Below are 20,783 nucleotides of genomic sequence, written 5' to 3'. Positions count from 1 at the left end.
GTTAACAAAAACGTTTACTTTAAAATTATATTTTTAATATCTGGTCATTTAAGATAATCTGGTCATTCATGTTTTTTTCTAATTGCACTTTTAGAAACCCATCAGATTTTGAACTAAACACTTAGCTATAAAAATTATGGTTTAGAGAGGATTGTAATGGTAGAGATTTAAAAGCTGAAGTACTCAACAGTTTCTGTTTTTCCATCTATTTTCTTGGACTCATAAAATGACTGATACTGATCACCAATAAGGTAAGTATTATTTTTCTTTAAGAATATTTTGTGTTGACAATGGAAGTTCAAATCAAGGTATGTCCCAAAGGAGCTAATTTCCTTTAAAAGGAGAGAAGAGGTTCCCTATCAGAGATATGATCAGAAAATGGGTGTTCAGTTATTTTTGGAAGAATTTATGCAAGGTAAATCGTCTTTTGTCAACTAATAAATTAGCTGTTTTCATGTTAGCATTATCCAGGTGTTGAAGGGCTATTAGTTAGTATAACTTAGACATTTTATGTATTCAGATAAACTGTCTCATGTTACTGGATCCCTGGAATAATGTTTTACACACCTGTGAGCTTTTCACCTGCTGATCTCAAAGTACTTTTCAAATACACACTCCAGCATCCATGCTGAGCTTCAATACATGCTTCTTTACAGCTGGAGAAACCCTGCAATTCTGAGCTGTGAGCAAAGCTCCAATTTAAGATGTAATACTGCTTGAACTTTAATTACTGACATTCGTCTCTCCTGCACTTTTTGGAGACCACAAAGCCTCCATGGATGCTCATGGCAAGATGGCTGAAGGAACCTTCACCTTCTGTGAAGTCTCTAAGGAAGGCAATTTCACGGCATCCCACAGAACACAAACACTGCTCAATTCATAAGGGGCTGCTAGACTCACCTGAAGGTGAAATAAAGCTCTGTCCACCGTCACTGAACGTACATAAGGAGCATTCTACATCTGCCACAGGGCTGAATAATTACATGTTCTTTCTCTTGTCTACCAGGGCACTCTGAGAGGAACCTTTTCTTGAGACTCCCTTTGGGAGGCTGAGACTTTAAATTGAACTGTCAACTCTTCCTAGGGCTTTCACAAGGCATGTTTGCCTGGGCAGATGACTTCATGTCTTTCCTATATTTGATATTTTGATACATGAAGAGCTGCCTCTGACCAGCTATATCAGCCACTCTGCAGTACATGCTAATAAGGAAGATTACTATCTCTACAAAAAGCACAACTTTAGCGTAGTAATGCCTTTATTGAAGCATGATCAAAAAGTGAACCTATGGTTCTCTTTTGGCAACAGGAGGAAAATTCAGAAAAGGCAGGGCTTTCATAAAAATGCCACAGTGGTCTTCTTTGATGAGATCCCTGAGCCTGTTGCACAAAGGTAATAAATCTCATATGAGGTAGGCACACTGGGCCTTGTTCTCAATATGTCAGTAACTGCACCTCTGAGAGAATTCTTCTTTGGGGTGTGAGAAGACAGTGTTCTCTTTCCTGCTAGTTCAGCTTTTGGCTCGAAGGCAAAATAAATTAATTTGAAGGTACGTGTTTAGGAAGATGTGACTGAAGCTTAAAAGTACAAGAATGCAAAAATTCAGCTGACACTAGTGTAACTAGACCACCAAGCATTTTTTTTCACTGTTTTTATAAAATTTAGATACATATATTTTTTTAATATTCCCATCGAGTACTCTTGAGACATGAAAACTAGGAAAAAAAAAAAATAACAATAAAAGGGCCAAACCTCACCTCCAGGACCTCCTGGATGTTATAGTTCTGTTGTTTTTAATTTTCCACAGAAGTTTGTGTCAGATAGTAGACTCTTCCTTACACAGCAAGAATTTACAAATAGTAAATACCCCTTCAGGCACAAAATGAAGCACGCAGAAGAAGAAGAGAAATTTCCATAAATAGCCCAAGTCAGGTCCACCAGCTTCCTTGTTATAACCTGCCCCCTGCACCCAGCTGTAAGGAGGCCTCCTTCCATGCCACAGAGTAGAAGACAGGATCTAGATTACAGCTTTCCTTTGTGGACAAGGATTTAATTTAGTAAGTTCTTAATATATCCTTGGGAGGAGTCTTGTTATTGCCTGAAGCTTTTCTTCAATTAGTGCCCATGGGACTACATGAATCAATTTGATAATTCTGGGTGAGGGAGGTAGCTAATTTGATTGGGTAGGAAACGCCTGGAGCTGCAAGGGAAAGGCACACCAGGAACAGTGGTTTGCAGGGAGTTACAACTCTCATTGCTGGTGTTACAGCTCCAGCATACACGTTGTCTCCCTGATCACCGTGCCCTGTGCCCTTCATCTGACAGCCAAGGAGCATGCTTGGTCAACTTGGCAGAACCTCCACTGCTCCCAAGGATATTTTGAGCTCTTAGAGTCAGCTTCTGGCTTTCCTCAAGTCTTTGGGTAAATCTGACCTCAACAGAGCCTGAGTCACACAGAAACAGACTTAAGGCAGGAGGAGTGTAGGACAGAGGCACACTCAGCTGTCCTGTCCCCGCTCTCAGGGGTGTCCATTGGACCTGTGTCCTGGTGAGCCTCCCATTTGGGCCAGGCCCAGAAGTGGCTGTCATAGCTACACGTGACAGGGATAGACAAAACTTCGTGCCAAGGCTGGATAATGCTGAATGGTTATAACTTCCCTGAGCTCTGCCAGGGAAATATTACTTATTTTGCTGGACTGCATTTCTGAACCCCAGGGAGATCTCACTTCCGTTGTGCCCAGAGGCTGGATGTTATCAGCCCAGCTGCTTCAAAAGCACTGGCTTCTCATTCCAGTATCTGCACTATGGGGGCTTAAACCAAGCTGAAAATGTATTTCTTATCATCCCTCTCAAAATTATCTGAAAAACATAGACCTGGGGCTTTAATCACTTTATTTCTAAGTCTCCTTGACATTATGGGACTTTATTAATCCAGAAGCAATTGCAGGCAGTGGACTGTAGTGAACCCCCTTGGAAACCACATGAATATGAAGGGGAACTGAATGAATGTGGGAGCAAGTATAGCAACAAAGGGTTCCTGTGTGAGTATCTCTACTTTTTAACTGAGTGAAAGCTCCTTACATTCTGCAGAATTGAAACAGACTGGGGAAAAGTTCCTAAAATAACTTAAATTCCAACAGCATTATCCAGTGTAACAATGATAAAACCTAAGGTCTTCATGGTATGCGGGGCAACCTCCTCCCCGCTCCATGTTTGCTACTATCTGGTATCTAAACAGTGAAAAAGAAAAATCTTGCAACAGGGCCAGTACCGTGAAAGTTTTATGAATGCATGGGTAGGTTAGTCTGCGCTCATTTGTGCAACTTGGCTTGCATTGTTCACTGGGTCCTTGCCAAACATATCTGTTGCATAATTATGTGGCTTGCTTTAAAAAAATCGCAGAAGTTTCTAGGGATGTAACTAATGTTTCCCCCTCGTTTCTGTACTTATACAACACCCACCACAGTGAGACCCAAGCCTTTTTTGTTAGAATTGTGCCATGACCTACAGTAATTATCAAAGGTAATGTTATAACATAGGAAAATAGAAACACCAGAAATACATTCAAACATCTGAGAGAAGACAAAAAAAAATAAAATCTATAAAATTATGACAAGATATTTGTCTGTCCACTGAATAAACTGTCTAATTTCCTTGTGAGGAAGTACAAAAACAAACAGAAAAATATATATATTTTTTTTTTGCAATGACTGACTAAAACTGGCATAAACCAGAAGCAGTTACACTAAAGTCAACTTCATTACTTGTGATTTCTGCATGGTAAAGTCAGAACACAGTGACGGCAGGCATGGCTTCATATCCTGCTGGCCTGATGATATAGACAAGCCCTTGTACTTGTGGGAGTATGGGGGTTTTGTAAGAAAAGTTCTCACAGCTTGAACAGTGTCTAGGACAGATATTTAATTAGGAACTCCAAAATGTGTTCATTGTTTTGGAGTGTTTCCAAGTTCTTTCCTCCAAAGAGCTGGTTCTATGGTTGATTGTTCCATGATTCAGTGTTGGTTGTTCCATGCTCATGTAATCCTATGGAAATAGGATGATTTTTATGTTGAGGTATTTGTCAGTATGATTAAGGGTGTTGGAGTCTGGACCGTGCAATTTAAGACCTTTTAAAATGTTTCCATACCCACATCTAACCTCACTGAATTTATTTAATACAGTTTTGAAGGAATAGCCTTGAAAAGTGATTTTCCCTGCAACAGAAATCCATGGTGTTTCAAAGAACAAATGAAATGTGCATACATAAAATATACATAAAAGATCAAACATATTTTGTGGTCATGACTGGACCCTTTGTACACACTCCAGGGCTTACCTAGGTCAGAGCACTGTACCACGCGGAGATGGCACTGGCAGCGGAAGGGGCACACTGGCCCAAATCCAGATATGACAGGATCATCTGTTGGAGCCATATCAGCCGACCCCTCATCCTCCAGCATAAAGTCAAAGAGGCCCATCTGGTGGAATGGCTTGGCCAAGCATACTGGCAGCAGTAGGATGAAGAGGAGAGCCAGCCTCATGGCTTAGTTCATCAACTCCAGGCAGAACCTAGGATCCAAAGCAGGGAATTTAAAACAGAAGTAGCAATTTTTCCATAGCTGCACAGTTCCTGCTGAAGGAGGTCCAGCATATCCACCAGTTGCATAACTGTTCTTTTCAATAAATGAAATCTGAATTTTGAAAATAAAACAGTTATGCGAGAGGAGTCTGGTAACTACTTGCCAATAGCCTATTTTTACAGAGAGATTTAAAGGCAACTCTAAACACATCTGCTTGCACATTTAGAGTAATATTTATTAGGAACAGGCAGCACTGTCAACTTTGTTATGCAAAACAGTCAACACAATAAGCCACATTTTCCATGTGTCTGTTTTCTGCCAACGTAACAGTCTATTTGATTTCATTAGCATTTGTTTCATAGCAATGGGTTTGTTCCCTGGGGATGAACCTCAGGTTCCCAAACTCACTGTAATGCAGTGTGTCATGTCTTGAGAAACCCGTTTTTTTGTTTTTTTTTTTAAAGTGCCAGCTTGCTGTGTGTTTTAAATTATAGTAAAGCTGACTGAGAAAAAGTAAGATCTAGTGATGGGGTGGAGATAGAGGGGGTAAAATCTTTAGCTATTTAAGTAAGCTATACTTCATTCTCAGTTTAAACAGCACAATAAAATGGAATACAATGTTGTGTTATATTAGATATTCTTGGCTTTCTTTCCAGACTTTTGGCTAGGGGATTTTACATTACAACAATGCACCCTGAAAATCCTCTGCTTTGTAATGTGTAAGCATTTGAACTGATGCTTGTAGTGTTGTCATCACACTTTCTAACTGGACTTCAGGGCCTCATCCTGCAGTCTTTCATGCTCAGAAGCAACTTTACAGAATTGTGAATTACTACTGATTGCTACACTGCCAGATAAGCAAAACTGCTTTAATATGTGTTTTCAGGACTTCGGCCTAAATGCATTTCTACACACTACACATTGTGCTACCTATGTTGTTGTCACTAAGAAAAAAATATGAAACAGCTGTTTCTAAGTTTTGTATCAGGTCTGTAGAAATCAGCTAATCTTCTGAAAATTACTTTCTTTTACTTTTTACTTTACATAAGGAAGCTTATGTTTTGTAACCTTTCATAGGTCTAAAAACAACACAAATACACTCACAAAAAGAAAATTGCCTTCAAGTCATCAAATGATAGAAAGGCAAACTTGTATTTTATTTAGGAAACTTAACATATTCCTGAATACAGATACTGATCTATGTAAGGAAAGCAAAAATATTCAATGGCTTCTTCAAGTCAATAACTAGATCATTGAAATTTGCTGATGAAATGCCTTGTCTGTGTGCTAGTTGGGATTTATATTATATAGAAGTTATCCAACAGTTAGGGGTGTGCTATATCATTTCCCAGCTCCATATTGACTACTGAAGATTGAAAAAAAAAAAATGGGAGGGAGGAAAAGGAGAATTAATGTCTCCCTTTCTCTATTGACATAAGGAACCTACTAGGTAGGACTAGATGACAAACATGGACAGCTGATATTAGGTGAGCATTCCATACTGAGGCTTCTCTAGAATACCACATCCAGGTACTCTAACAGAAATAGTCAGTATGAAAAAAAAAAAAAAAAAAAAAAGTAAAAATATAAAAATCACAGTCCTGGAATTAGATACAATCTGTATTGTGCCTGAGTTCACTTTCCTACAGATGTCAAAAATGCAGTCCTGCAGAAACCTCTGAGGTTCAGTCTTAAGAGGATGATAAGGTTACCTTATCGACTATGATAATGTTTTAAAATCAGTTTATAGTTCTGTCATCTACCTGACAAGAAAACAAGTATTTAACATATTCAGATGTCCCAAAGACTCCAAAGTGAGTTCATGTGGAGAAAAACATTGTTTCTGTTATCTCTATAAGAAACATAGTTGGTTTCTTAGTTAGACCTGAAAGTATTTTCTATTCCTGGAGTAGACCATCATATTACCCACTATATGCACTGAGGAACTTGGCAGACCCTAACGTCAGCTAGAGAGTCAAAGCCTTTTAGCCCATCTGGTAGCAAAGCCCCATGCCGTACAAACTCGTGTCATGTAGCTGGGACAGGCCGTGTTCCTGGGTGGAGCATCCTCCTGCACTCCCTCCTACTCTGGCCCCTGCTGACTTCAGGGCGGTGTCCCATGCCCAGCCTATACCCCTATAGTTCAGTATCGATGGGCAAGCAAGGTTGTCACAACAACGTCATGTTAATACATTGTGGTAAGTTACGGTTTAAATTCATGCAAGATTTGGCATACTTATTATTATGTACAGATGATTATAGAATAACAATGCAACTTATTAATAGTTTGAAATGGGAATGCAAACCTGCTAAGTCATCACTATTCATTTTAATAAGCTGCTTTGTGAAAATTATCAATAAAGTGCTACCTGAGTACAGAGTATTTTTCAAAATGCTTGTTAACATCAACAAACATTGGGAAAGATGTGCACCATCCCCGGCATGGCAATGTCAGTCAGTAATTAAAAATAAAAATAAAAATAAATCTCAGCTCTTTCTTGCATATTATTATATTTTTAAAAAACTGTTGCTATTTCCCCCAATGTCACTGCCTAAGCACCATCCTCCCCCAACCCCCACCCCCTTCCCAAGAATGCACAATCAGGATCTTACCCTGGAGTTAAATTACTAACACCCTCCCCTCACAAGGGGGAGGGGGAGAGGGAGTTAAAAAAAAAAAAAAAAAAAAAAGCACTGGCACTCTGGAAGTGTCTTCACACTTTAGTACTTGATCATATTAATATTGTGATGAACTTCACTTATCTCAGTGAAAGCCTGTAGCAGGCCTTTCCCTTTGGTCCCCGTTTTGCCAAAACTATAATAAATTCAGAAAGAATTGTGTATAAAGGAGGACTGTAAGACAACAAAGGATATCAAGGATCTAATCTGATCACAGCAGAGAAAATAGCAAACACAATTACATATTAATCAAGAAATAAAAATAGATATGTGTATGCATATATTTATGTATTTTCCTACTGCAGGCACACATATCTGTTCATATCGTTTGCATGTGTAAATGAATATAAACAGATACAAAATATATACAAAAATGTACTAGTAAGAAATGTTTACATTTCACTTATAAAAAAAATAAGGAAGGAAAATAAACTCTGAATTCTTAAAGGTCTGTGACACAATATTTATGTCTGCAGGACAGAACTGTTTAAATTTGCTTTAATTATGTGTTTACAATGAGTAAGACTTTTCCACAAACAGAGGAAACTATAGCATAGACTTGGCCACATTTCAGTTCAAAATAGCACTGGAAATATGCTTCATCAGTTCACGTCACCACGGTATTGGTGGTCTTCTTGTCAGTTTGCCTTAATATTATATTTTAAATATTAATTCTTCCACCATCATACATCTCTCAAAATGCCACAAATGGCAAGTTAAACAATACATGCAGTTTCAAAGAAATCTCCTTCATTATGTTTTTTTTTTTTTTTTTTTTTTTTTAAGTAAAGTCTAGATTTGGGAAAAAAATGTTGGGAGTCTAAAAGAGACTAAAATTCTTTTAACAGGAATTTCAACTCCAGGAATTTTCTTTTCTACTATTTCATTCACAGGCAGCTTCTTTAAATATAAGTCCTTCATTTGTACACTGTAACATAATACTTTCTAACATTACAAAGACATACACCGATCCTGTTTAACTATCTACTACACATCTTTTTCTCTCAAATCAAAAATTACACTCATTAAAGTTTGGAATATATATGAAGAAATCTGAATAAAAAAATATATATCTTAGAGTGCCATTTAAACAAGAAATACAAGAACTCAACACTTTTTTTTTTTACACTCGCTACATCACAGATTCTAAACACTGAATTGCAAACAGAGAATATACTACTGCAAAAGTTTACAGTACGGAAAAAGAAAGGACTATAGCAGTGGTTATACAAATCAAAACAAGAGACAGAGCAGTCAAATAAACAGTAGGAAATGTGCACAGTCCTTAAGAATGCATTTTCATGTTTTCAAGAAACAAAAGTGCTGGATACAACATTTAACATTGCTAAACATTTAGTAGGATTTTTCCTTGCTTCTATTAAAATTCAACTACTTGCCGTAGACTTGCCTGAAGTTTTATTAGTGCAACATAGTTCAGAAGAATTACTGAAAACCATACCTTTTAATCCAGGGATTTGCAACAGGAGCTCTCAAAGCTGAGATGTAATTAAACTAAATATTCAACCCAGGCAAAAGGCTTTGCAGGTGTGGAAAGGAGGAGGGGGTAAGTTCAGCTCAGCGACTGTCACTTGGTGGAAAACCCTCCTGCTTCTATTCCATAGCACAGTTAAAAAATAAGGTTTCTCTCAATGAACACAATCCAGGCTGACACCCACATTAGATCATATGGTAATGATATGTCTCCTGTATTGTAGCCAGAAACTTTATCAGCTCTTTTGCTTTCTTTTCCTTCTTTTTTTTTCCATTTGCTTTATTCCTTTTTCATCTGTTTAGATTCCCAAACTGCCTGAACACTATAAGACAGATGTGTAGCTGTAAATCATCTCACTTATTTTATTTCAGTCTCTAAAACATATATTTAGTGAAGTTTTCTTGGGTTTAACTGTTTTTTTTCTTTTTCTTTTTCTTTTTTTTTTTTCTGACTCATTGCTGAGAAAGTTTGGCTGTTCCTCTTGTTTATAATACTTGTAATTCAAGGAAAGGATATAAAATTAATCCTAGAGCTAGCCAAAGTGGAGATTAACATCAGAAAAAAAGGGGTAGCTTTAGGTAGAACTGTTTATACAGATATCAACCTGCCTCTGCTTATGCTATAATCATTGTGTAAAGCAAGTAATATATAGTGTAATATACTACTATTATCCTGTTTAATAATAGACTTTTACGTATTTCTTCATACTACAGCATGTTTTTGATATATATGAAAATCATGTTTTCATTAGTTGAATTATTGTAGCATTTGTGGTTAAAACTGTTTTATATAAACTTTGCTTTTTTTTTTACTGCTTTTTTTACCAGGACAGCAAAGGAAAGGGAAAATTAGATTCAACTTTTTTTTTTTTTGTAATATACATTAGGTTTTTTTAAAACATGAATGAAGCAATGTCTTTTACTAATTGTTCAGATTTATATTTTAATTAAGTAATCTCTCTTTTGATGCAAATTTCAATACAATCTAAAATGCAATTTCTCTGTTCCTGCACAATTTAAAAAATCTAGAAACCAGAAAGGACAATAAATAAAATAATTGTTATTTAGTTAGTTATCCAAACACATTGTGAACATGTGTAGCTTCCTTGTGCTGTTAACTGTCCCGTCTAAATACTGAAGGCTTATGTCTCTGTGTTTTGACTTGTATCCTTTTATTTCTACCCCTAGGCTAGGACCAGGTGCAAATCTGAAATTAAAGCCTGTAAAATGTGAAAGTATGTTTAAAAGAAGTCTGATTTTTTAGAAACACAATAAAATCTTGAAATTTTTCTTTTAATTTGATTTTAAGATGAGCCAAGAAAACAGCTCTTAAAATTTTTCTTTGGTGGAAGAAAACATGGTGGAATAATTGACTGTTAGTTTTGGTCAGTGTAGCACAAAGATGTAATCAGAGACCTTATATTACAGCTTCTTTATATATTTAATTCTAAAAGTAAGGATCATTTATTCCTTCCCAGTCCTCAAGCCTTCCTGTGCCTTCTTTCTCCGCCTCACCAATGGATTCAAGACTGCTAATGATTTTTGTTGTGACTTTTTTTTCTACATACGATTAGTAGTGTTCCAAGCTTTCATGCTTACAACAAAGCCTTATCTTTGTCCAGAAGTGTCTCCATGAGGCTTGCTGAAATCTTGGCTGCATCTTAGTAATGTCAGTTATTTGAACCTTGGTCACTAGCTGCATCTGGTTGTTTAAAAAAAAAAACATTTCAAAGCAAGATTTTGATGAGGAACAGGTCAGGATAAACTTGTTGTCAATTTGCTTCATAAAATCCATTTATATTTCCCAGCAAAACTGTAATATATTTGTTCTGATATCTGTTATGGGGTTGAAAGGTGTTACAAGTTAATAACTTAGTCATCTCCTTGAAGGCATGGGAGAAGATGGAGAGCCACCTCTCTTTCTTTTCTGTCTTTGGCAGGAGGTATAGTTGAACAAAAATACAAAGATCAAGGTGAGAACAGGTGGAGCACTTGGTGCACATCTTCATCAACTGGAGGATTTTCTTTCTTTTTCTGTAATGAAGTCCATCCCAAGAACCTCAGAAGGGTACAGATGTCACATCCTTTAGGAATTATGAAAAACCCTAATTCTGACTGTTGATACCCAGAGGTAGAGCAGGTATGTTTTGTGTGTCCAACCCCTCCTGAAATGCAAAGTGGGGGGACAAACCTGGGGGACTGAGGAACTGAGGTGGTGGGGACTTAAGAGACCAAATATTAGCACAGTACCCTATAAAGTGTTAATGCACACTATTTTCTAGGTATTTTGTGTGCTTATAAGGGGATGTGGGATCCTTTCTTACAGAATTATTCTTTTATTCCCTTTCTTTGCATTCTGCTATGTCACTCAGAAGAAAAACGACATTGAAACAAACAAACACAGTACAAAACAATACTAAGTCAGTATGTTATTTAAAGGAACATGACTATGTACAGGGTGTAGCATCTATAAGCTCTTCTTGTCTGTCTGACCTACTTTGACAACAGCTTAGTCAACATTAAAAAAAAAAAAAAAAAGATTAGAAAAATTGGTTTCTATAAGATCTTAGTCCGAGTTAACCAACCTATAGGGCTACATGCTGCTCCAAATACCTATTCCCAGGAAGTTACAGGCAACTGCATATTAATGATATTTATATAACAGTATTTTTATTAAATTTTGATGGATAACATCTGCTTTGTTTGCTCATGGCTTATTTTGTGGACCTTTCATAGGTCAGTGACAGGAGACCAGAGAGCAAGCCAGACTGTCTACTATTGATGACTATGCCCAGGTCCAGTGGAAGTCTCTGCAGGAAGGGTATGAGCAGCTGCCAGGTGAGGAGCAGAAGTACCCTGGGGGAAGAGCTCCTGGAGTGTGGGGCTGGCCTGGAAGAAAGACATGTCCTGCAAGCATCAGGAGCTGTCAGTACAGGTTGCACGCCTCCTCAGAAGAAGAGGGAGCCGACACAATTGGCTCTCAAAAACAAACAAACAAAAAAAAAACCCTGATTTTAGGGAGCCTGGGAAAGAAGAGTAGCATTTATTGCAATCCAGAAAGCTACTGGAATGAAAGCAAAGAAGGACAGGATCTGCCCTTCAGGGACATGATAGCTCAGAGATTCAGGTTCTTCCTCATTCTAAGCTTCCCCTTCTGAAAAAGGCATTTTCCTTGGGCTGCCTTCTAATAGATGCCAGCTTTGATGATCAGCACCTGGTTAGAGTTGTTGTGGTTGCTGTGGTAAGGAAGTGGGGCAGGCAAATCTGCTTCAAAGTCCTCATGAAACAGCTAGTCAAGTGCCTGTCCCCAGCAGGGGATGGGATGAAACAGGATCTCTTGTTTGGCTGCCTCTTAGGGGCTCTTGCCACCTCTCCTATGTCTCACACCTGGGCTTTACTAGCTCCCTAGCATGTCATCCACTGTTCTCTGTAATATACTACTGGCTGTCTCTTCTCTTTTCTGTTCAGTGCATAATTTCTTCCAAGCACCCGTAGAAAGATGTTCTTTACCATAGCAATGTAGTTCTTCTACTAAAAATGCAAGTAAATATTGACTCAACCTTAATAAACATTGATCCAGGTAAATATTGACCCAGGCACAGCCTGAGAGAGTAGTTAGAGAGACAGAACTGCCACTTCTGAGTATTTTGAATACCTATTTTCCTTCAGTGTTCTCTGACCTCATAAATGATAGTCATGTACTTCTTGATATTTCTACAAATCAAAAAGACCAAAATATCAGACTTTGGACAAGTACTACCCCCATACAAAAAAAGACAGGGGTCTCCTGGAAAGAGTCCAGTGGAGGGCCACAAAGATGATACGGGGCCTAGAGCATCTCCCCTGTGAGGAAAGGCTGAGGGACCTGGGTCTGTTCAGCCTTGAGAAAAGAAGACTGCAAGGGGATCTTTTTAATGTTTATAAATACCTTAAGTGTGGAAGACAGAGGGATTTGGCCAACCTCTCTTCAGTGGTTTGTGGGGACAGGACAAGGGGCAATGGCCAAAAAATGGATCACAGGAAGTTCGACATCAACATGCGAAAGAACTTCTTCATGGTAAGGGTGACAGAGCACTGGAACAGGCTGCCCAGAGAGGTTGTGGAGTCTCCTTCTCTGGAGATATTGAAAACCTGTCTGGATGCCTACCCGGGTAACCTTCTCTAGGGAATCTTCTTTGGCAGGGGGGTTGGACTCAACGATCTCTTGAGGTCCCTTCCAACCCCTACAATTCTGTGATTCTGTGATACTATCAGTAACATTATTTTTTCTGTACCAGTGAAAATACCTCCTGTACAACTGTTTGAACAAAAAGCAACTAAACTTCAAAATAGAGATCCTTCTTTTTGGAGGAAGTCTCTTCTGTCAGTCTGTTTTCTTTTCTCTCCCTTTCCCACTCACAAGATCATGTACTGTGTAAACCACCTCTCTTTGTCATCTCTCTGGTCTTCTGAATGGAGACTATGGAGTTTGCAGCTCTCTTAATGAAACAAACTCAAATTGCCTACAATTGAAGTATTCAACACGTGATCATGTCCTTTACCTTGGTCTCTTTTCTACGGAAAGGGTAATCTGTTCCTGTTTTTCCTGACACTGTTTTTGCTTTCCTCTGGTCTGTCTATTCTCTCTTGAATCAAATTGTTCTGTTTATGTACATCCAAAAGATGCAGCAGCTAACTCATACCAATATAGTTTTACTACTTACTGTGATTTCCAGTGTTCTGAATTTAACTTTAATCCTTGAGGACAAAGCCTGTCCTAACTCTTCCTCACAATTCTGTGGTGTAGATGCACATTTTGTGATCACTCTTAACCTGTTTTCCTCAAAAACACAGTGAACATATAAAATCAGATTTGTACCCGTACTCGAGCTGCTATCCATTCTAGGAGCAAAGAATGAGAGGAAAGTAAAAGTGATCATGGGACCAAAGACCCTAGAATCTCTAATTAGTGTGACTAATTAATAATAAAGAAAACATATGCAAAACCTTTTCTTATTGTACACACTGATATGCTTTTGTAATGGTACTGAGGTACCCCATTTACTTTTTTTCAGTGATAGACAACATCACATTTTTTTCCTGCCTGACTTCTGTGTGAACGTTAAGTCTTCCGCCCTCCAGAAAATCCCTTACATGAAGAAAATAAAGTGCAAGTGTATCCCCCTCACCAAAGGGCCCAGGAAGATACAACTCCTTATGGGAATAAACCTCACTGTAGGAGTGAAGGCCACAAATGACGGAGTGATGACTCGAGAAGAGAGATGACTAGCTTAGGTAAGAGAAGAAGAAATTTAAAGTGCACTGTTTCATCAGATTTTGACTTTTCTTTTTATTTTTCAGTATCCTGAGTTGAAGTCCAACAATTTTCAAGGTTCTAATGAAAAATCCAAACCTTTATTCTCATTTCGATGGACCTTAGATCATGCTCTGGACAACTTTCATCATCCCATCTGGATTACACAATGCCCTAGAAAAGGATGACAATAATTCATGCAATTGTTGGAACTATATGCCTTGCGTGTCCTTTGTTAGTCAGGGGTTATGAACCAGCATTCAAAATGAGACACATCCTGTGCAGCTCTGAACAGCCTATTCCCAGATTATGAAAAACATATGAATGGCCAGGTCATCCTTGTTTTCCAATTTAGTCATCACAGAGAGCAAACTGTTTTAGAGGAAGCTAGTGACTTTATTACTGAGGAAAGTCCTGAAATAAGGAGTGTAATAACAAAAGGAGGACATTTATAGTAGCATTTGTGTTTGTCTCTCTCTATATTAAAATGGTAATTTTTTAAATGTTGGCAATCTGCTGAGGAAATAATTTATAACTTCAACTAAACATATAAAATAGTGACGTTGAAGATATAAGCAATGACATCATAAGTTACTGTTTTTGTTTGGATTGTATTACCACACTACAGAGAACTGTTGAGAATCTCAAGGTGGATGGTGATGAGTTAGTTATGAAGGAGCCAACTCTGTCTAAACAGAGTATACCACATGGGGTTCTAATGAAAAAGATGTGTACTTCATAATTATTGAACCTTTCAAGTAATTGACTGCATCTGAGAAAATTTGAAAACATAATAAGGAAAAATAATGACATGGGAGCAGAGTTCAAATAACACAGTTGATATCTAGCATTCAAGGGGAAGAAGTGATTGTGAGAATATTCTATGTTTTACACAAATTTTATCTGTTTTTTAAGACTCAGAAAGTAAGAATACAAGTATCTTCAAGAAAAGCAAAATGGAAATTGATACAAAAGGAAAATTTTAATTGTAACATGTCTCAGAATTTAATGAAAGTCATGAATAACTTCTAAATCTTTTTTTATAATCAATGCAGAATTAGATTTCTTCCAAGATCAGTTGAAATTAAGGTCATCAAGCATTTAAGAATTCATTTTTAAATCCAGAGAGTTATACTATAGCCCAGGTAACAGTCTTCAAAATATCCATTGCATTTCATTAAGTATTTGAAGAATCATTCTATTTATCTTGCTGTTAACTAGTGCCTCGAACACATGAATGGATAGACCAGGTATGTTTTTTGTTTGTTTGTTTGGCAGATTTTAAGCAGATTCTACTTTTATTCTTATAAATAAGCACTTATTTATATAAATAAGCTCTAACTATATACAAAAAAGATTACTCAGACCAACTGTGGTGATGTTCCTCAACAGCAATTTTCCATAGTGAAGCTGAAAATAAATAAATAAATAAACAAAAAAGTGAAGTAATAGCAGTAATAGGGAAACACTGTTTTTTTTTGTTGTTTTGGCTTGGTTTGTTGTTGTTTCTTTTCTTGTTTATAAGTATGCTTGGTTCGTATTTATTTAGCTCATTGTTTTTATTATTATTATTGTTTTTAGGCCTGCATGTGTAATAGATGAATTTATTAACATGATGTGACAGACCCTCAGTGGACATGAATCATAATTTTATTGAGATAGCACATCTTGTGATTTACCCAATTTCAAAATCTGGCCACTGAATATTTTGACTCATCTTGATCTCTCGTAATATACCAGGAACCCTATCCCTTAGAGATCTAAATCAAGGTTTGGAAAAGTGACAAACAGTTTTCCTCAATACATCTAATAGTTTTGATTTTCAGAGAGACATTAGAAGAGCAGTTTTTGAAAATCAAGTATTTTATAAGGCACTGGAAAAAAAAAAAAAAAAAAAGCAGGACTCAGAGAAAAACAAAACAGAACAAAACAAACAATAAACAACAACAACAAAACCCCAGGCACCTAAACTAACTAATCACCTTTGAAAACCACAGTGTATTGAATTAGTTTGGATCTACCAACTACATTAAAGATGGAGTTGTTTTGCCTTATATATAAAAATGAAACGGGATGTTTCAAAATAAATGTATCACATTTTTATAACAAGATGGAAAGCTTACATCTGAAGAAGCCACACATTTGCAAGCAAAAATCTGTTCAGAGCCTGCCCTTCATTTATAAAACCAAAACCACTGTAAGTTGGATCTTGAGACTTGGACAGGTTGGAACAGTCATTTGTCTTGTTGTTAAAGGTCTTCCACTGTGTTTGTGCATCCTGTCTATCCTCCAAATTGTTTGAATCACCTCTGTAGGAGGATGTACCTTTCTTTCAGTCACAGAAAATTCAGCTCTCTGAGGAGGAGTTCACACTACATGCAACCCATTCGCAGCCTGCAATGCAGTTACAGCCATTTTTGTGTCAGTTTAAAATGAGAAATATTTGGAAAAGAGGATATGGAATGGAGTCACAAAAATAAATAACTATTTGGTTTTAAATTATAGGATATAAGATAGAAAAATAGACTTTAAAAATACATTCAAGAAAATTTTAATATTTAGAGGATTTTGTAGAATCTTTCAAGGACCACAAAAGCTTTAAATTTGTGGCTTTATTATTTTCTAGTTTATCCAGCTATGGCTATAGGTTACATTGTACTTCATCCTAAAGGATACTTACTGTTTAGCCTAAAGTGTCTAGTTAATATTCATAATCTATTTGTCAAGTGTACATCCAAGATGAAAAATTATATGGTTTACAAAGAGTCCATTTTGCAAATTTACTTCTCATTCCAGGCAGCAGTCATTGCATTCTCTCAGCTCCAACTTAATAAACCTCTGGATTATAGCATCCATGTGGGCCAAATTCCAATTTATGGTTAAAATTACATTAATATAGTTTTATTTTCTTCTGTGGCCCTTGAAATACTAAACATGAAGTTACCTGAAGTGTCTAGGATTAATTATAGCCTTCCTTATAAGCTTTGCCAAGACTTGAAGGAGCGGGCACTGCCAGGCTGAGAGGCTTGATGGTCTGATCTGTCTGACTATATTTAACTATAATGATGACATAAAGTGTTGCTCTGGTGGTAGATCTGTATTTCATACCTTGCCACCACTTTACTTAGCCTCGTTTCTCAAGTATTTACTGACTCTTCTCCACAAACTTCACATACTAGATATTTTATCTTAATTTAATAAAGAGTTACAGTGCTCCCACCATCTACTGAAATTCACCTTCCTTTTCTGTAATTCTCCCCATGACCTCTCAGATTTTCTGTTCATTGAGATAGTTTGGTTGTATTTTCTACAGCAAGCAGCTGCTTTGTATAGTTTCTGTTCCAAATAGTAAATTGAAAATTCCTTATTGTATGTTTCAGATCAAAGAAGGACAAAATCAGCGGAACTAGAAAAGTACAAAATGTATGAAATGTTACTGCCATTTACACTGCAGACAGAAAAATATTTTTGTAGTTTTTACAAGTATTCTTTAAACCTCAAAAGAAGGTTCAGCCTGTCTGAGATTGTTATTTTTATATGGCTTCTCTTATGAGATTACATCTCAGGATATTTTATTAAAAAATAATAATAATAATAATATGACCTTCTGTTTATAATAAAAGGTTGGGGGTTGTAAAAGACAAAAATTCACATTCTTATATTTCAGGTCTGAATCTTTTAAAAATAATGTCAGATATCTTTCATCAAGGAAAAACAGAGTCAAATTACTGCTTTGTAATGAAAATTTGTACAATATTTATGACAGCTTGAATTTAGTTTCCTTACCAGTCTTAGAATTAGTCAGCCTGTTCTGAAAAAAAAAAAAAAAAAGGCTGTGAATTTTCTCTTTTAAATATTCTCTATTTTTCACCGAAAAAAGTGTGTATTTGCATATTGTCCAGTGAAGTGCTCAAAGAGATTTAACTTTTTAAATTATAAATAAAGGAGTTGCTGTTTGATAACAAGGAGAGACAAGCCATGTGCTAAGGGGGACTATATGAAATACTGTAGTAGCATTACGATTCCTATGACTATAAACTCTTGAGTCAGGGCAGTTTATAATTATACAGCAAACTTGTGCAAAATATGACATAATAAAATATGACTTTTCTAGACATCCAGAGTGCTTTACCCTTTTTTTTTTTTTTTTCCCCGATTACATTTTGTTTGTGTAAGTCCAATGGCATCCTAGCTTTTATCAGGAGGAATAGTGTAGCCAGCAGGACCAGGGAGGTGATCATTTCCCTGTACTCTGCTCTGGTGAGGACGCACCTCAAGTGCTGTGTTCAGTTTTGGGCCCCTCAGTACAAGGCCCTGGAACCTATCCAGAGAAGGGCTACAAAGCTGGTGAAAGGCCTGGAACACAAGTCCTGTGAGGAGCGGCTGAGGGAACTGGGGTTGTCTAGAAGAGGAGGTTCAGGGAAGACTTTATTGCTCTCTACAACTTCGGGAAAGGAAGTTGTGGGGAGTTGGGGGTCAGCCTCTTCTCACAGGTAACTAGTGATAGGGCTAGAGTGACTGGCCTTAATGATTGACAGGGGAGGTTTAGGTTAGAAATTAAGAGACATTTCCTCTCAGAAAGAGTAGTCAGGCATTGGAACGGGTTGCCCAGGGAAGTGGTGGAGTCACCTTCCCTGGGAGTGTTCAAGGAAAGGTTGTACTTGGCACTTAGAGACATTGGTAGTAGGGTCATGGCTAGACCAGATGATCTGAAGGTCTTTTCCAACCTTAATGATTTTATGATTTTATGAAAGAAATGACTGTTGCTTTACTAATCTCTGACCTATATACTCTGACCTTACCCAGACTTTCCAGGCTTATCATAAGTGTAAATTTTGTAGTTGTTGTTGTTGTGTTGTGTTGTACTGTTTGTTTTCTTTTGTTTAGATCTACTGTTTACTGAATTTTGGTTTAGCTTTTCTAAGTCCTGGAGGTAGTTCAAGACCAGTCAATTAATGATTACATAGGACACAGAAAACTGTGCATCAGTTTCTAATTCTTCCAGTCTCTTTGCTTTTGGAGAACAGTATGCCCAACAGAGACTTTAAATTGACACAAAGATATTCTCTGTTACCACGTGTGATGAGTTTGTATCCATATGTATTTTTATTTAGAAGTTTATGAAGGAAATTATTTTGCACAGAATATTCTTTTGCTTGTCTTCATAATCACTGGGCTCTTTCAAGAGAAGAAGACCCCAAATCATCAGATAGGAAATCTGATTGTGTGACTTGTACATATGTTTTTACGGAAAGTTCCAAAAACATTTAACAAGAAACAAAATTGTTTTTGTATAATATTTTAAAACAGACAACACAATCAAATGGAAAAAATAATGGAAAATTATGACAGCTATAGAGGTCAGTTCTCCATCCTGTTCTATGTAAAAGTTCTGTTGAAAGAATCTCATTTATTATTTGGTTCTCTTGGGTTTTGAGTAATTTCTATAAAAGAACATTTATTATATTCCTTTTTAACTCAATAAGATTTTTCCATAAATGTGGCTGTAACTGGTGTCCCATCTCTCTTGTATTTAAATGTACATCACCTACTAACTAGTTACATAATATAATAAATATGAGATAGTGTTTGCAGGACCGCCAAGTAAAATGTAATGGTTTCCTTCAGTCTTCATTAATTAAATATATATATATATATATATATATATGCTATCACAAACTAATATAATTAATTTGAAATGTGTATCATGGGTGAGGACACTGACATGCTTTAGAGTTAATGAAACAGCGCCTTTTTTATTATTTTATTTTTAAAAAACAAAACAAAACAAAACTGCATGTTATGTCTATGAGGCAGAAGTTCTAACACACTCAGTAGAGGTATGCTACTGCAAGCTTCTGATGAAATGCAGGATGAAATCTTCATAACTAATAGCAAAGTAGGAGATACATCAAAAAAGACCATCTAGTTCATCTTTCTTCTGTGAGGTGACATCAAGCAAAATACCTCTGAGAGACATTGATTACTACTACTTCCCTTGAAGAATTGTAGACTTGGACTTCTTCAGTTTCTTTGGTGTAAATATTACAGATTGTAATTTAATATAAACCTATGTTCAACTTGCTATGACTAAGTTTACAGTAGTCATTTAAATTGTCTTGATTTAGTTCTTTTTACCCTTAGAGATTTCATTTATAAATATTTAGTGGGAAGTGCATATTATTTCAGAGAAATATTGTAGCTTGTTTAATTTGACCCTCCCCTTAACAAATCTTATCCTTTCATATGTGTCTGAAGTCAGAAATTATGGATTAAAATGACAATGGAGTTAAGCTTGTGTTTTTCTCTTCATTAGTACAATAAAAATGTGGACTCAAATTTTATAGCCATACACTTCACATGAACCACTAAACATCCAGAAATGTTGAACAAAGAAAGACATGTTGTCATCTTTCTGGATTTCAGCAAAGCTTTTGATACTGTCTCTCACAGTATCCTTCTGGACAAAATGACCAGAACACAGTTAGATAAAAGCATAATAAGATGGGTGAACAATTGGCTGATGGGTTGGGCCCAAAAGACTCTTATAAATGGGGTTACATCAGGATGGCAACCTGTCACTACTGGGGTTCCCCAGGGCTCCATTTTAGGACCAGTCCTCTACAATGCTTTCATAAATGGTTTGGATGAAGGACTTGAAGGTTTTTTGAGGAAGTTCATGGAAGATAACAAATTTGGTGGAGCTATTGACTCCATTGAGGATGGTGAGGCCTCACAGGGA

The 20,783-nt window shown here is 36.7% G+C and overlaps 1 protein-coding gene and 1 long non-coding RNA gene across 2 annotated transcripts in view; one reads left to right on the top strand and one right to left on the bottom strand.

The window, feature by feature from the left end:
- The window catches only part of DCN (decorin), a 37,893-nt gene extending 28,721 nt beyond the window's left edge, over window positions 1–9,172 (bottom strand). The window contains exons 1-2 of the mRNA XM_035551889.2: window positions 8,717–9,172; window positions 4,335–4,567 (exon numbers count right to left, since the gene is read on the bottom strand). Coding sequence (XP_035407782.1) covers window positions 4,335–4,539 — 205 coding nt within the window. The 5' untranslated portion in view covers window positions 4,540–4,567; window positions 8,717–9,172. The remainder of the gene's footprint in view (window positions 1–4,334; window positions 4,568–8,716) is intronic.
- Window positions 6,426–20,218, top strand: LOC118250633 (uncharacterized). Its single transcript, XR_004779506.2, has 5 exons — window positions 6,426–6,776; window positions 10,689–10,888; window positions 11,485–11,586; window positions 13,803–14,022; window positions 14,089–20,218. It is a non-coding gene; the product is annotated as an uncharacterized LOC118250633 (long non-coding RNA).
- Window positions 20,219–20,783: the final 565 nt, after the last annotated feature.

This window comes from Cygnus atratus, chromosome 1 (assembly GCF_013377495.2).
Source record: "Cygnus atratus isolate AKBS03 ecotype Queensland, Australia chromosome 1, CAtr_DNAZoo_HiC_assembly, whole genome shotgun sequence".
NCBI classification, from domain to species: Eukaryota; Metazoa; Chordata; class Aves; order Anseriformes; family Anatidae; genus Cygnus; species Cygnus atratus.
Note: the sequence above shows the minus strand (reverse complement) of the source record. Positions and strands in the feature narration are given on the sequence as shown.